At 41.7% G+C, this 17,049-nt stretch overlaps 1 protein-coding gene across 1 annotated transcript in view; it reads left to right on the top strand.

Annotated features, from left to right (window-relative positions):
- LOC309554897 (START domain-containing protein 10-like) overlaps window positions 1–17,049 on the top strand; it is a 100,270-nt gene that overhangs the window by 67,416 nt on the left and 15,805 nt on the right. The window contains exon 2 of the mRNA XM_082256630.1: window positions 15,290–15,437. Coding sequence (XP_082112756.1) covers window positions 15,290–15,437 — 148 coding nt within the window. The remainder of the gene's footprint in view (window positions 1–15,289; window positions 15,438–17,049) is intronic.

Raw genomic sequence — 17,049 nt, 5'->3', positions numbered from 1 at the left:
AAAAAATATTTATCACAAAAAGTAAATTTAAAAACATTTGTACAACCATATATACCATAGAAAGCATTTTCTCTTTAGTATATTTCAACATGTTTCGCAATTCCAGCTTCATCAGGAAAAAGCGTGGTAAACTTACTCAAGGGGTTGTACTAAGGTAGAGGAACAAAAAAGCGCAGTCCGCATGAGTCTGTCCAAGGAGGCCATGCGTGCCACCAATGGGGGCATTCATCCCACCAATGGGATCTCCCACAAAGAGAGGTATATGGTCACAATTATTTTGTTAAAATGTAGGTGATAGTGTAGGGAGCCTAAACTTCCACTAGATGGCATCCCGAGGTTACAAAAAACTGTTCGATCTTGAACTACATCAGTGTCAATGGACATGTTTTTTGTGCCCTCTGGATGCCATCTAGTAGATGTTAAGGCTCGCTACACTATTGTCTAAATTTTAGCAAAATAATTGTAAACCTCTATCTGCAGGAGATCCGGTTCGTGGGTTGATATCCCCAGACAGTGGCGTGCACGGCCTGTTTTGGACAGACTCCTATCACTCAGACTCCTTTTTTGTTCCTCTACCGTAGTACAACCCCTTGAATAACTTTACCACGCCTTTTCCTGATGAAGCCGAAATGGCAAAACATGTTGAAATATAAGCGTGACTAAAGCCCCGTACAAGCGATCAGAATATCAGACGAATTTTCGTGAAGTTTTTTTTGTTACATGCTAGTTTCATATCGAAAGTGAAAAGACTAATTTCATATGAAAATTCTCGTACGACAGAATTCAACCTCAGAAGTGATGTAATGTTTTGAATTGTTTTTTATGTATTCTTTTGTTTCCGAGCATGCGTAGTCTTGCTGTTACGATATTTTTCAGACGAAAACTGTACTAATTAAACAAAAATTGGACGTTGTGTTTACGTACAATAAAAATTTTATAGCTTTCACATTTAGCTTTTGTCGTACGAAAATTCGTATTTGGCTGTCAAAAGCACTATACTAATGATCCGAAAATCTGCAGATTTTCTTTTTCGTCTGACAAAATTTTCCTTCAGATTTTCTTATCGTGTGTACGGACCTTTAGAGAAAATGCTTCCCATATTGTATGGATGATATGTGGTTGTACAAATGTTTTGATTTATGTTTTGTAATAAAATATTGTTGTTTTTAAGAATATTCTCGTCCTAGTTTTCAAAATTATTGTATGTTGGTGCTACAAACTTTAAAGACTCTGGGATTGTCCACATACCCTACCAGATTTACTTCACTGGGCATGTGCCACAATTGTACACACTTTTTTTTTTTTTTTTTTTTTTTCTTCTTCTTCTTTTAGTTACTCTTTAAAGATAACAAATTGTTGCAAAATCTGGACTATGGCTAGTTTAACAGACTAGTAACATCACTCTCTAGTTGATTCTCTATAAAAATATGTGAACAAAATGCTGGAGCCAGCAAAACCAAGAGATCAATTTAATGCAGGAACATGCAGAGTTGCTGATAGAAATCATAGAAACCCGTACAGCCTACTTGACGGGGCCCCAATTCCTCCAAAAATTTAGAATGATATTTTTGCTAAAATGCAACGGCCACGATGCTAAGTTTTGCAGCCATGGCAGAAGACCCATTCAAGTGAATAGCAGTATTGAGGCAAGATCTGAACCCTTACAGTGTTCATTCAGTGTGGTGTGTTCATTTAGGAAGGTGAGCCCCCCCCGCTCACCATCCTGAAATAACCCAAAAACCTGCCCGTGTGCCCTCAGCAGCTACGGCGGGAGAGGAGGGAAAACGGCAGCACTGCAGGGGAAAGGGGCACACAGGGGTCCCAGACAGCATGTGGGAAGGAGGTGCAGATATTATAACAGATTCCACTGCAGAGCAGCCAGAGGAAGAAAAAAGAAGTAGAATCCAGCAGCACTGCACAAGAGTCAAGTGTCGGCAATAAGGCAATACTGGCCCTCCTGCCCTGTGTCCCCTTTAAACTGATAAGGCCTGGGCCCAATACAGGAGGGCTGGCTGTCCTGCTTTATCAGCGACACTGGGAACATGGCGTACAAAGACGTACCTCTACACTGTCTCTGGCAATTATTTGCAATTGTTCTCTATATACTGCTGGAAAAACAGTGCAGCTTCTGATTGTCGGAAGCAACGTTTACCTAGCAAGGGGTTAATAGATGATGTACTACACCTAGTTTCTGTATCTACATAAAGCTGCAGAGTTTGTTTCCTTTTGGCTGTGAATAGCTTAGCAAGAGACTGCCGTGGCTTCAAAAGAGTCGTTTTGTGTTCCAATCAATTATGAATGAAAGATAATGAGATGACAAGATGCAGTCCCCCCAACCCCCACCCCCCTGCTGTAACAACAAAGGGGTTTCTCTGTGAAGGATAGAAATGTAAGGATCTGGCAGTTGATTCTTGTTAGAATTTTAACAAATCTAAGCAAAATTCAACAAAATAGAAAAAGGTTTATTTACATTTTCTGTTATACACCTTGCACAATATACAATTTTAGCCTTTTTTGTATATTCCAAGCAGGTTTTCAATTTACACATGCTTGGATAAAAACAGATCTATATTTGGAAAAAAAAAAAGCTTATACCAGAAGACAAATGTATTAAAACAAGTGGGCAAATATGATGGGCCACCTATTATTTATTTATTTATTTGCTGTTACAATTTTTCTGTTAGTAACTGAAACATGAGCCGCCAGCACATGCAGCATATTCTTTTGCAGGAATATTGTACATCTGTGTTTAACTTTAAGAGCCCATTCACACCTATGAGACCCCGTTCACACTGGGGCGATCCGACTTCCCGGGGCGACCTCACAGGTCACGGCGCGCAGCTCGCACCGCGACCTCGGAGCGGCCGGCACAGACTTCATGACATTGAAGTCAATGCAGATCGCTCCAGGTCGCCCCAAAGAAGCTCCAGACCCTTTTTCTAAGTCGGAGCGAATTGTGTCGCTCCTATTAGAACGGGTCCACAGCTTCTCTATGGCAGAGACCAGCTTCTCTATGACCAGGTCGCCTGACAGGTCGCCCCAGTGTGAACGGGGTCTCAACGTACTTTAATGAGTTGCATCTGCCACTTTGGGTCCTTTAGCAAGCTTCAATGCACCAAAAAGAACCAATTTTTGGCTATTTAGTGTTACAGGGTTAGAACAGTGATTGCCTTGTGGATAGAGTAGGGAAGTGTTAAAACCCCTATCAGGTTTTTTTTTTTTTTTTTTGCTTTCAGTCTTCCCAGTGGGTAGATTCACTCTGTCACTTATGCATCATCAGGTGAGTCTTCTTTTTAAATGAAGATGCTTATTTCTGTGACAACTTTGGATAGGTTTCCTCCCACTACATGTGGCGTCTTCAGGACTAGATGTGAAAGGAAATGCCCCTACATGGGTACAGGCATAAAAAAAAAAAAAAATAATACTATATCCGAAACTATTTTGTTAGTTTTACTAAACACAACAGAATTATTAAGTAGTTTGCAGCCTGACTATTTTTTTTACCAGATACTTTGAAAAAATGCAAGTTTCTGCCTTAAAAGTATACTTCCACCCCCCCCCCCCCCAAAACAAACCTATTGAAACGTAAACAATTTGTGAAAGCTAAGAACCAATAGAAAAAATATAGTAGTTGGGGGTTTATTCTATTGGGGGTTCTATTTATTTTATTTTTATTTATTTTTTTTTCGTTTGAACCTATGAAAAGGGCCAGATCTGGCTGGGGTAATTTGACTTTTAAGCTATGATTAAAAAGGAGGGAGAGTCGAGATGAGACTAGTACAAGGGGGAGTCAAGATAAGACTTGTACAATATAATCATAATAATGTAGCACTGCTAGGTAAAAGCATTGAGTTGCTTTCCTGCTTATCAGGGAGCAGGATTTCTAGTTTGGCCTGTTACATGTGTGCAGGTGTGATTCACTTGGTCTGAGGGAGTGTCCCCACTGTATCCAATAGGGGAGCCGGTTGGACAGTGGAGGAAACCCAGCCAGTGACACACAGGCTTATGTGGCAGTCCCAGTAGGAGGGCACAGCTGTGGTGCATCCTGGGATTGACCATTAAAGCCAAGGGCACATGTGACAGGATGTCTTTGGGCCGGAAGCCAGGTCCCAGGAGGAGGGTGATGGCTGTGTCTCCTCCTGTTAAAGTGGAAAGCGGTCACGGGAGTGTGGAGCTGAACTGTGAGGTCTAGGAGAAATTGACAGTGGAGCAGTGGCAGAGGTCCCTGTGAAAAACAGTGACCGTGAGTACCAGGGATCTTGCCAGGGGTCTGCCCAGGAAGGGGACCACACCAGGGAAGGTCAGTGGACAAGAATCCACACACACATTGCGTTAGAAAGAGGGTGCCAAGTTAGACCCTGAAAAAAAGCTAAATTACAGTTCATCAGTTAAATCTTCACCTCAGTGGCAAAGTGAAGCAGGGGCCTTGCCACATCCTCTACAGATAGTTGTCCTCAAGTTGTGCATAGTTACTAGGAGTATCCCACTCATCCCTTCTTCCATCCCACTATAAAATAAAAACACAAAAACCAAATCCCCTGGACTGTTCATTGACTGAGCCAAGTGTAAAGTGAGGAATATTTTACAGACTGTTGCTATGGGTAACCCAGAGGAACCCACTCTCAGCAGCTCCCATGGGGGCAGTGCTACAATAACATAAAAAAAACTGAAAGCGTAGACACTCTGGAGCCGAGGGGCATTAGTAAACCTTCATCTCATAGCTAATGGTTGTGTACCTTTTTTTAATGTGACTATATTTTTTACATTTTTATTCTAAATATTTTAAATGGCGAGCACTATTAGTTTTCATATTATCTTTGGGGAATCTATATGTGCCTACCTGTGGTGTGAAGGAAATGGAGGTGTTATTGAAGCCATCTTTTTAAAGTGATTTTTAGGGCCATCATTTATTTTTATTTTATTTTTTTTTAAATTACTTGTCTTACCTGCTCTGTGCAGTGGTTTTCCTCCTCTTCTTGGGTCCCCCGTCAGTGCTCCTCCCTCCCTCCTGCAGAGTGCTCCCAGAGCAAGCAGCTTGCAATGGGGGCACCCAAGCAAGCTTGCTCCTGGGAACTGCTCTGCATGTCCATTCACACACAGAGCTGCAGCTTGGTCCCATCCCCTCTCTCTCTCCTCATTGGCTCAATGGCTGTGATTGACAGCCAATGAAGAGGGAAAGTCCCTAGAGAGCCGAGGTTCTCATGCACATTGCTGGATCATGATGGGGCTCAGGTAAAAATTAGGGGGGGCTGTTGCACAGAGGTTTTTTTTTACCTTCATGTATAGAATGCATGAATGTAAAAAACCTTGACCCTTCAGAACCACTTTAAAGGGAAGGGGCACTAGTATGATGTAACTTAGGAGACTGTTTGTTTTTTTTTGTTATTTTTTACAGAATAGGATATTTTTATAGAGTGTTAGGAACTGAGCTGATCTGAGATTTGAAGGTCTTAGACCTGAAGGTGCAGAAACCGGGGCTGTCCTGCAGTGTAAGGGTGCAGAAATTGGGGCTGTTAAGTCGATAGAAGGACGACGTGGGGGCCAATCTGAGGACTAAATGTGTGGAATTGGGGCTGATCCTAGGCCTGAAGGTGCAAGAATTGAAGCTGATCAGAGGTTTTAAGGTGGGGAAATTGGGGCTGATCTAAACTCTAAGGGTGCAGGAATTGGGTCTTATCCTAGGCCTTAAGATACAGGAATTGGAACTGATCAGAGGTCTGAAGGTGGGGAAATTGGGGCTGATCTGGTGTCTTCAGATCTGTGTTCTGAATACGGTAATTTATCCATCTTCTAAAGTGGACCTACTGTAAACTCAAACTGAAAGTCAACTAAAGTATTACGCATAAAAAACAATTGCATTTTTTAAATAAAATACTTTTCGTCTTTTATCCTTTGTTGCTTGTGCATAGTATACTTCAGCAATGGCTGCATGGCATTTCTCAGTGCGAGATTCCTGATGGTGATAACTGAAGACCATATCTCTATCAAAAGCCCATGTGACAGGGTGATATAACCTGGAGCACAATTAGAAGATGGGGATGGGGACAGCATGTTGTCTCCCTATAACAGAAATTGACCTAATCAAGGGCCTATTAAAATTACTTTTAAAAATTGCAAGAACTTTTAAGAAGATTATATAACATTTTAGTAAGTGCGTTTTAGATATATTTTAAATAGAATACCATAACCTAATGTAAATATTTGATTCATTTTGTTAGTGTGTTTTTTTTTTTTTTTTTCTGTAAGGCTTCGCACAGATCATAAGGTATTTTTTTTTTTTTTCTTTTTATATCTAGTGACCTATTCTTTCAAAATCTGAAGCCCTGCCTGGCCACAGGGACCCTCGTGAGCTCAGGAACTTTTAATGTATGTTCAAATGGACTCTGCGGGTATCTGATATTCAAACTGTTTCCATCACTGCTCACCCACTGAGATTAAACTGCTGCATTAATAAGCGTGCGAAATAATCAAAACAAAGCAAGCACAGGCAAAATAAAGGGCACTTCTCTAATTACTCAGCATCAGAGCTGGGGGTTCATTAAATATTGAGGTGACCCTAATGAAGGGCCACTGACATTCCATTCATTGCGCAAGCTGTCACTTCCTGCACAGAGGTCTACAGAGACGCATGGGAGGAGGGAGCCATGAATAATGCACCTCTCTCTGTATACCTGATACCGGAGATCAGTTTGGGTTACTAGGTAATGGTTTCTAGTTACAGCAGAGCTCAAACACTTGCTGTGACGAAAGAGCTCAAAGAAAGCGGGCTGAGATGAGTGACCGGAACATGACCCAGTGTGGGGCTGACCAGCTAGCTTTTTATGAACTTCATTTCAAAGAGTTCTGCAATACACACACAATGCATATTTAGCACTTAAGACTTTAGTGCCTCTAGGAAAAATGTATTTGGTGAAAAAGGTTTGTTAGCCATGTAGGATGCTTCTGGATAAGCCCACTTGAAATGATGAGAGTATAGGACTAGGGAATAGGATGAGTATTTTTAAAATGAAAAAGGTTTGCTAAGATTTCAATAAAAAGGTCCCCTAATTTCACCAAATCTGGCGCTACTTATGTAAAAGAAATCCTAACCACTGAAAAAATTAAGTAAAAATTCATTCTTGTGTACCGTCTCTTAAAATTTTATTCCTATTTTTCTATTTTGGAAAAGATTTTCACTGTGTGGCTCTGCCATCACTTGAAAATCCTAATGGCCAGGCCATGTGCCCGCAGTGCACTGGGCCTTATTTATTCCTATTTTAGAATTGGGGTGGTAAAGTGCTGGACTCCAAGCTTGGTGGAGGCTCCAAATAAATCAAGGCTGAACTGCAGAGTTACCTTCAGGCTTGCACCATTGTACAGGCTCCTCTCCTGTACTAAAATTGCTTACTGATTTCACTGCACATTATGAGCTTCTCAATGTGCATTAGAAGCTGCAGCATGTCCATAGAACCCTGCTTTATTTCTGGGTTGGAGGATGCCCATCTTCCTCTAGCTCTTTCCTCCTCTGCCTACTGTCTCACTCATTGGATTTCAGTTTTTTCAGCCTTAAATGTACATCATCACCTGTGAGTTTTCCCTGGTCTAATTGCAAATGCAGCCTGCCTGCCTGATAAAAACCCACTCCTCCAAACTGACATCCCTTCCTCCAAACTGACATCCCTTCGTCAAGAAATTTGTGATATTTATAAAGCCTCTCCAAGATGTTTGAAACAACCTACCTGCCGAGTTCCTTCAAAAACTGTGTGCACAAGCATTGAGTGTACCTAGAAGAATTGATACAGGTTTGAAGCCAAAGGGTAGTTACACTAAATATCATTGATGGTCTATTTATCTTTTAGAAGCCTCTTTGAAGCCAAATGGAAGGGCTCTGTATGTGCTCTTTAATTGTATTTTACACAATCAAAGAGAACATGCTGACACACAAACAAATTGAATGTAATGTTGCAAAGGTGCAAATGCTCAAGGCACAGCCCCATTTTGCCACTCCCGTTTTTGGGGGTCCTAAAGGGATTGTAAAGTCTCAAAGTTTTTCACCTTAATGCATTTTATGCATTAAGGTGAAAAAGCCATTGACTCTGGCTGCTGTCAATCCAATCCAGTGACGCGGGAGCTGGGGGGCAGGGCTGAGTCCCGCTGTCTGTGTCGATGGACGCAGCAACAGGACTTGGGAGTGCACCTGCACAGGTGCCCCCAGGGAAAGCTGATTTCCGTGGGGCACCAATGAAGAGGAGGAGCCAGGAGTTCCACCAGGGCACCCTGGAAGAGGAGGATCGGGGTTGCTCTGTTTAAAACCCTTGCACAGAGCAGGTAAGTATAACCTGTTTCTTGTTTCTTATTTATTTTATTTATTTTTAAATCCACACCTTTTTACAACCCCTTTAAGGCCACCTCCTCTCCCCTCCTGCTGGCCTCCACTCATTACCAGATATAGTCCTGAGGTGGAGGTTAGCCGATGGAAGCAATGAGCGTTGCAGGGGATCCAGGAGACACTGTTGGTTTCCTGGTGGACTTCTGGAGACCATTTCTGCCTTTTTTTTTTACAGGTTTGGCTTTTTATGGATCTTTTACTTAAAGTACAGTGCCTTGCGAAAGTATTCGGCCCCCTTGAACTTTGCGACCTTTTGCCACATTTCAATACAGAAAAATGGCCCGCGGGACTTTAAATGAGGTTGGTGCTATTGGCTGGAGATTGAATAAATACCAAATTAAATATGTAAAACAATGTATAAATTTATTATTACATTGTATAGACAAGTTAAACAAATAATAATGACATGTAAAAAATATCACATAGCACGGCTCGATGGCCATAATGGCATAGTGTAATAGCATGTACAATATTAAACGTTGATAGATATCCTGGTGTGACCACTTGGTTGGACAATAGCCTGGATAACATGTTGATAGTTCCATGATAGTGGAATACAATACAAATTGACCTGACGCGTTTCGGGAGCTACATCTCCCTTCTTCAGAGATCTATGTATTTGGATGTATCTACAAAAGAACAATAAGTTTGAGTATATGTGAAAGGCTGTAAGGCTAAAGTTAACAATTCAAAAGGGATAATGATGATACAAAGGAGTGTGGATTACTCACAGGTTGAACTATATGGAGATTGGATTCCCGTGTAATGGTGGCGGACCGAAAGCCTGACCCGGGAGCTGAAGGGTCCCATGGAGAGCAGCCAGAGAAGGGGGGTCTGCGGTAGGTGGGTAGTGAGAGAGTGATGGGAGATTGGACCTTGCAAATCTGACATTTGACGCTAGGATCCCAGGCGCATCAGCCAGCTTTGGGGACACATGGTAGGTTTAACACCACATCCTCAGTCTTTCCTTTCTTCACCATCTCACCTTCCCCCTGGCATCCTTCTCCTTTGGGTTAGCACCATGTCACACCACCCCTTTCTCCTCTCTCCCCTTTCCCCCTCCTTCTTCCCCTTCTCCCCTTTCCAGGCGTCTACCCATCTCTCATCCACCCCTGCACACTCACTCCTGCCCCAGGCACCTTTCAATTTCTTTTTCTTTTTCTTGTCCTTCACACCCACTTTTTTCCATTACTCAGCCTGTATCCCTCTCACTTTCCACACCAGCTCCTGTTCATCACACCGCTATTTCTATCTCACCCTATCCACATCATTTTGCTACATCATTATCATTTTTCCTTCCTTTCACATACACAACAGATTTGCAAGGTCCAATCTCCCATCACTCTCTCACTACCCACCTACCGCAGACCCCCCTTCTCTGGCTGCTCTCCATGGGACCCTTCAGCTCCCGGGTCAGGCTTTCGGTCCGCCACCATTACACGGGAATCCAATCTCCATATAGTTCAACCTGTGAGTAATCCACACTCCTTTGTATCATCATTATCCCTTTTGAATTGTTAACTTTAGCCTTACAGCCTTTCACATATACTCAAACTTATTGTTCTTTTGTAGATACATCCAAATACATAGATCTCTGAAGAAGGGAGATGTAGCTCCCGAAACGCGTCAGGTCAATTTGTATTGTATTCCACTATCATGGAACTATCAACATGTTATCCAGGCTATTGTCCAACCAAGTGGTCACACCAGGATATCTATCAACGTTTAATATTGTACATGCTATTACACTATGCCATTATGGCCATCGAGCCGTGCTATGTGATATTTTTTACATGTCATTATTATTTGTTTAACTTGTCTATACAATGTAATAATAAATTTATACATTGTTTTACATATTTAATTTGGTATTTATTCAATCTCCAGCCAATAGCACCAACCTCATTTAAAGTCCCGCGGGCCATTTTTCTGTATTGTTATGTTAATTTGGGATGGAGGCGTGCTTGGGCGGGAACTAGACCATTACCCCTTGTGCTTTTGCCACATTTCAGGCTTCAAACACAAAGATATAAAACTGTATTTTTTTTGTGAAGAATCAACAAGTGGGACACAATCGTGAAGTGGAATGAAATTTATTGGATATTTCAAACTTTTTTAACAAATAACTGAAAAATTGGGCATGCAAAATTATTCAGCCCACTTAAGTTAATACTTTGTAGCGCCACCTTTTGCTGCGATTACAGCTGTAAGTCGCTTGGGTATGTCTCTATCAGTTTTGCACATCGAGAGACTGAAATTTTTGCCCAAAACAGCTCGAGCTCAGTGAGGTTGGATGGAGAGCGTTTGTGAACAGCAGTTTTCAGTTCATTCCACAGATTCTCGATTGGATTCAGGTCTGGCCATTCTAACACCTGGATATGTTTATTTGTGAACCATTCCATTGTAGATTTTGCTTTATGTTTTGGATCATTGTCTTGTTGGAAGACAATGTCTCAGGTCTTTTGCAGACTCCATCAGGTTTTCTTCCAGAATGGTCCTGGATTTGGCTCCACCCATCTTCCCATCAATTGTAGCCATCTTCCCTGTCCCTGCTGAAGAAAAGCAGGCCCAAACCATGATGCTGCCACCACCATGTTTGACAGTGGGGATGGTGTGTTCAGGGTGATTAGCTGTGTTGCTTTTATGCCAAACATAACGTTTTGCATTGTTGCCAAAAATTCGATTTTGGTTTCATCTGACCAGAGCACCTTCTTCCACATGTTTGGTGTGTCTCCCAGGTGGCTTGTGGCAAACTTTAAACAACACTTTTTATGGATATCTTTAAGAAATGGCTTTCTTCTTGCCACTCTTCCATAAAGGCCAGATTTGTGCAGTATACGACTGATTGTTGTCCTATGGACAGAGTCTCCCACCTCAGCTGTAGATCTCTGCAGTTCATCCAGAGTGATCATGGGCCTCTTGGCTGCATCTCTGATCAGTCTTCTCCTTGTATGAGCTGAAAGTTTAGAGGGATGGCCAGGTCTTCGTAGATTTGCAGTGGTCTGATACTCCTTCCATTTCAATATTTTCGCTTGCACAGTGCTCCTTGGGATGTTTAAAGCTTGGGAAATCTTTTTGTATCCAAATCCGGCTTTTTGTATCCAAATCTGGCTTTAAACTTCTCCACAACAGTATCTCGGACCTGCCTGGAGTGTTCCTTGTTCTTCATGATGCTCTCTGCGCTTTAAACAGACCTCTGTGATAGTATGCAGGTGCATTTATACAGAGACTTGATTACACACAGGTGGATTCTATTTTTCATCATTAGTCATTTAGGTCAACATTGGATCATTCAGAGATCCTCACTGAACTTCTGGAGAGAGTTTGCTGCACTGAAAGTAAAGGGGCTGAATAATTTTGCACGCCCAATTTTTCAGTTTTTTATTTAACAAAGTTTGAAATATCCAATAAATTTTGTTCCACTTCATGATTGTGTCCCACTTGTTGTTGATTCTTCACAAAAAATTACAGTTTTATATCTTCATGTTTGAAGCCTGAAACGTGGCAAAAGGTCGCAAAGTTCAAGGGGGCCGAATACTTTCGCAAGGCACTGTATGTAAACTCCATTCAGCAAATAATGCATTTAATGTGTGCTCTTTTAATCTACTAAATCTACCAATAAAGAGTTTTTTTGTTCTAGCTGTTCAACAAGTGCAAAAATACCTGTTGATCTTGCCAGAATCCTCGTGAGCTGATAACTTCCTGTTCTTAGGAAGGGATTATGGAGATAAGGTGGGGGAGAGTGAAAAAGGACAGTTGTGTCTTTTGTAAACTATCAGAAGTGAATTAGGCAGGGCTGAAACCACATGTTAGAATTTTAAAGCTCAAAAGGCCGCTCAAAAGATTTAAAGCATGTCTTAAGTGATAAAAGATGCCTTGACATATGCTCACTTTAATTGGTGCTTTGAAACTGAAATTACAGAAATATAAAGGCCACTATTGCTGACCTCCTTTATATGAAAGCTGGTTTCCTCTGGGCTGTCTTTGGTTTCATTACATTGACCTGCACTGTTTGCATGCCTTTTTAAAAAAAAATGTACCCATGCTCTTGTGTAATTCATTGCATTCTGCTATCATTTACAATTTCCTTTTAACAGTACGGTTCTGGGCATGAATGTCCTTAAATGGCCCAAATTCCGGATAGCCAGGCTGCTGCTTGTTTGAGAGAGCCACGGTCTGGCTATACTTTTGTGCTGCCAGCACAAGGTGTTTTAACCTTTTACTGCATCACTTGGCATTAAAAAAAAAAAAAAGAGTAAAGACAGATTTATTACTATATATGCAGCCTATAAATCACACATTGGTTCACTTGAGCTTTCAAACAATCCACAGCCAGGCTTTGTCAGTGCATGATTCCAGTGACTGTTGGGGGGCCTTAGGTGTGCAGTGCCACCATGCAAATAAGTTTTTAAGATGGCTCAAATGAATTACATTTTTTGTGCTAATACTTCACTGATGAAATCATTGGAGGCCAATACATTAAGTAGATGAACTCTGCGAGTGTACAATAAGGTGGAATTCCCCTTTAATATTTTGAGTAATTGTAACCCTAAACAGTGAGATCTAAAAAGGAGCATCTGCTGTGTGAAAACAATCTTTAAAATTACTTTTAGAAACCAGTGATGCAAAATGATTTTAATTGTGATTCTCCTGCAGCTGAGCAAATATTGGCTAATATCACCAGCTGTGTTATATTATCCACTGTAATTTCAATTTGTGATGTTTTCTGTTCATCTAAAGCAATGAAACTATTTTCTATCACACATGGCTTTCATCCACAGTACGTAAAATATTTCTATATTTTTTTTTTTCAATACCTTTTGCTACAAGCTTTAGTGCACATTTTACACCCTATGCAGTGGGACTGCATTGGGTGGCTTTTCCAGCACTTGAATAGTCACCAGCTCTCTGCTTGGGGAGCTGTCAGAACCGAGCGATAGGCATTGTTTGATCGCTTGGTTCTGAGTGCAACAAATGCAACATCGAACCGATGCTGTATTCACCTTGGTAAGGATAAATGGGGAGAAAACTTTAAACACCATACGTCTCTTTTAAGCTACCATGAGTCAGCTAAATATCCCTAACAGCTTTGTACTCTAGAGGGTGCTACACTACTAATTACTATGTTAAATAGGAGTTCCGGCCACCAAAAAAAAAAAAAAAAAATTTCAATGAACATACCCCCGCGACAGTCAGGGCTAGTACATTCCACAATGGCTAGCCTCTGATCTGTCCCGGTTCGCACTTACCTTTTTAGAAGAAATACTCACTTTTAAAAATTTCTTCTCCAGCGCTGCCATCTCAGGTGTGGGCAGCTTGAAGCCAGCACGATCCTCTTCTGCGTCTTCTTCCGTCCTCTTCGGTCCCACGATGCACTGCGCCAGCCCCGCCGTCACTTCCGGGGCTGCAGCGTCATCCCTGCACAGCTTCTGTGGATGCCCAGAAGCTGTTTAGCAAGGTATGACGCGCCTGAACCGGAACTGACGTCGGGGCCGGTGCAGGCGCATTGATTCCTGGGAGCGATGACGTTCAGCTCCCAGGAATCATTGCAAAGCGGAAGTGACGGCGCGGGCCGCGCGGCCGAGGGAGGAAGTGGAATTAAGGTGAGTATTTTTTTTCTGCAATTACAAGGTAAGTAAAAAAAATAAAAAATCATAACTTCCCATTTCTTTTTCAGGTGACAAATAGGAAGCGGATGGCCCAAAATCGACTTATGTCGATTTTGTGGCCGGAACTCCGCTTTAAACACCATACGTCTCTTTTAAGCTACCATGAGTCAGCTAAATATCCCTAACAGTTTTGTACTCTAGAGGGTGCTACACTACTAATTACTATTTTAAATACAATAAAGTTTATAAGAACACGCCTGTAAATTGTGAAAGTCCCATCAAAAAGTACTTGAAAACAGAACTCTATTTTTTAAAGATCTATAGTCACAGCGTGCTCATTTAAATTATAACATCAGCAATAATTATTTTTGACAATCCAGTATAAGCTACGTTAAAAATCTTCTTTCGTGTTGAGTGCTGCCTATCTGGTGGCCATCTTTTTCAGAAACATCCTGGATTTCATACTTTTAATTGATCATTCCTTTGACTTATTTTAGATTTGTAAGGACTATGTATCCCATGGTATCTTGCTGCCTGAAAGCAGAAATGCCTGTAAGGACTGTGCATCCTGAAACACCTATAGTACGTTAAGTACCTCCCTGGAATTTTTGACCATAGATAGACTTTCAGTAAATAAGTCGCCCAAGCTCAATGTGGAATGATTTTCTTTGCAGAAATGTCTCTCTGCCATGGGATGTCACATGTTTTCCATGGCAAATGATGCTTACCATCATTCAACCAACTTCACAAGCCCAGATTGTCACAGACAAATATCACAACAGCCTGGGCTTGGGGTCTTGCTCTGCGGATTGTGCTACCATGTCATTGGGCGCTCACTGTTCGGCGCAAGAGTAGGGTCTTTCCATCTTCAAAGTAAGTCGAAAGAACTGTAATGGCACGAGATTGACCAGGAGAAGTGTGCCAGGGAGAATGCTCAGAAAGGAGAGCAAATTTAAAATGGAGATCTGTTTTTAAAGAGACTTTTAAGTGAGGGGGGTGGGCAGGCACCTGGAGGGGTCTAAATATATCTACAACAGCCTGGAAGCCTTTCTGTCATGTCAATTTTAAATTAACAGAAACCTATTTTTTTAGAACAATTATGAGAAATACAGAGGCTGTCATTGCTGATCTCTCCTGTTAAAATTTGTAGCCGATTTGTCATCCTTGCTTTCTTGCTTAAATCACGTACTTGGAGTCCTTGATGCAGGTTAAATATTGGGTTTCTCTGGGATGCTTGACTATTGACGTTGGAATTGAGTTTAATTTCCATTGCTTGACATCTGCTTTTTTCTTTTTTTTTTCTGTTTCTCAGATGCGTATTGTCTGCAAGGATGTCTCTGCTGAGGTTCTCTATGACGTCCTGCATGACACCAGCTACCGTAGGAAATGGGATACGAACATGATAGACACCTTTGACATTGGGCGGCTTACAGTCAATGCAGATGTTGGATATTACTCGTGTAAGACGCTCCATGTACCAGAGCAGGGCTAAATAAATGCCTTTTTGTGTATTGTGGATGAATAATATTAATTCTTATTCTACAGTATTTATATAGCGGTAACAGTTTTCTCAGCACCTTACAACATGAGGGCAGACGACACCGTTAAAATACAATTAAGTGATTGTAAGCATTTACGCTGTAAAACAACCCATTCAGTTTAAAAACCAAATGAAAGGCTAAACATTTGTTGTATAGATATAAAAATATATATTAAATACTTTTTTTCCCCCCTTTTTTAGTAATCCCATTCCCTCTTTCCTCAGCTGCATAAGAGCTGGGAGATGAGAAGCAGCAGTACACTGTGCTTCCCAGTGAATGGCTGTGCAGCAGGTGTGGGGGGGGGGGGGTGTCAGGACAAGTCTGGTCATTGGAGGAGAGCAGGCTGAGTTCCCAGCCTAACTAGGGAACTGACCTGTGCTCTCCTGCTTAGTGTGGTCAGTTTTTAATAGGAAAGCAGTGGGACTGGCAAGAACACCAGGGATTTCACACAAATTAAGCACTATAAAAAGCAGGTTATTTTCTCATACAAGTACATGGCACAGCAGACACGTATCAGGAAGTAAAAAAGAACAAAAAAAGGGCGCACCGACCTAGCGCATGAGGAAGAGGCTGGTCCTCGAAACGCGTCAGTCATCTCATCATGGACGCTTATATGGACTAAACACGGACTTTTGAGCAATTCAGCTTGATATGCTATACCTTTATCTACGTCTGTGAGTAGCCATTTTTTATGTTATTTAAATAAAGCCTTTTATTGAGGATAATGCGCTAGGTCGGTGCGCCCTTTTTTTGTTCTTTTTTGCCTTTAGTATCGGTGGACTACCCCAGTCCGTAAGGGCAGCAAGACCTTAGCCATCTGAGAAGCCAGTTGTCAGTCCCGTGAAGTGTGTGGTCAAGGGGTCTGGATACCAAGCGCAGGAGAAGGGTGGCTACACCTTATTGTTTTTTGGGACGTATCAGGAAGTGTTGGAGTAACAAACACTATAAATACAGTAGGAATCAGAAGGCACTGCTCGTTAAAGATTGCAATCTAAAAGGGATGGTAAAGTGATACAAAAGGCATTAACTGTGGAGGCTGAGCTGAGGGAGATAGGGCAAATACAGTTGTTAGGTGGAGGCAGGATAGGCTTCTCTGAAGAGAAGGGTTTCAGGTATTGCCTAAAAGTGGACCGATTAGGAGACAGCCAAATCGTATGGGGTAGACAGTTCCATAGGATGGGAAAAGCTCAGGAAAAATCCTTGATGCAAGAATGGGTGGAGGTAACAAGGGAGCTAGAGAGTAGGTGGCCTTGGGAGGAACAATGGGAACGATTTGGTTGGCATTTTTTTGAGACTAGGTTAGTGATGTAGCTGGGAGCTGAGTTTTGGATGGATTTGTAAATTATTTTTTGTATATTGAATTTGATTTGTTGGGTGAGTTGCAGCCAATGAAGGGATTTGCAAAGTAGGGTAGTAACCACTGAATGGTTGGTAAAGTAAGTGAGTCTGGCAGCAGCATTTATGATGGACTGAAGAAGGGATAGCCTATGTAAATGTAATCCAATGAGGAGGGAGTTGCAGTAGTTAAGGT

The sequence above is a fragment of the Pelophylax lessonae genome, assembly GCF_965119305.1.
Source record: "Pelophylax lessonae genome assembly, chromosome: 4".
Taxonomy (NCBI): domain Eukaryota; kingdom Metazoa; phylum Chordata; class Amphibia; order Anura; family Ranidae; genus Pelophylax; species Pelophylax lessonae.
This window is presented reverse-complemented; position numbering and strand designations above follow the sequence as displayed.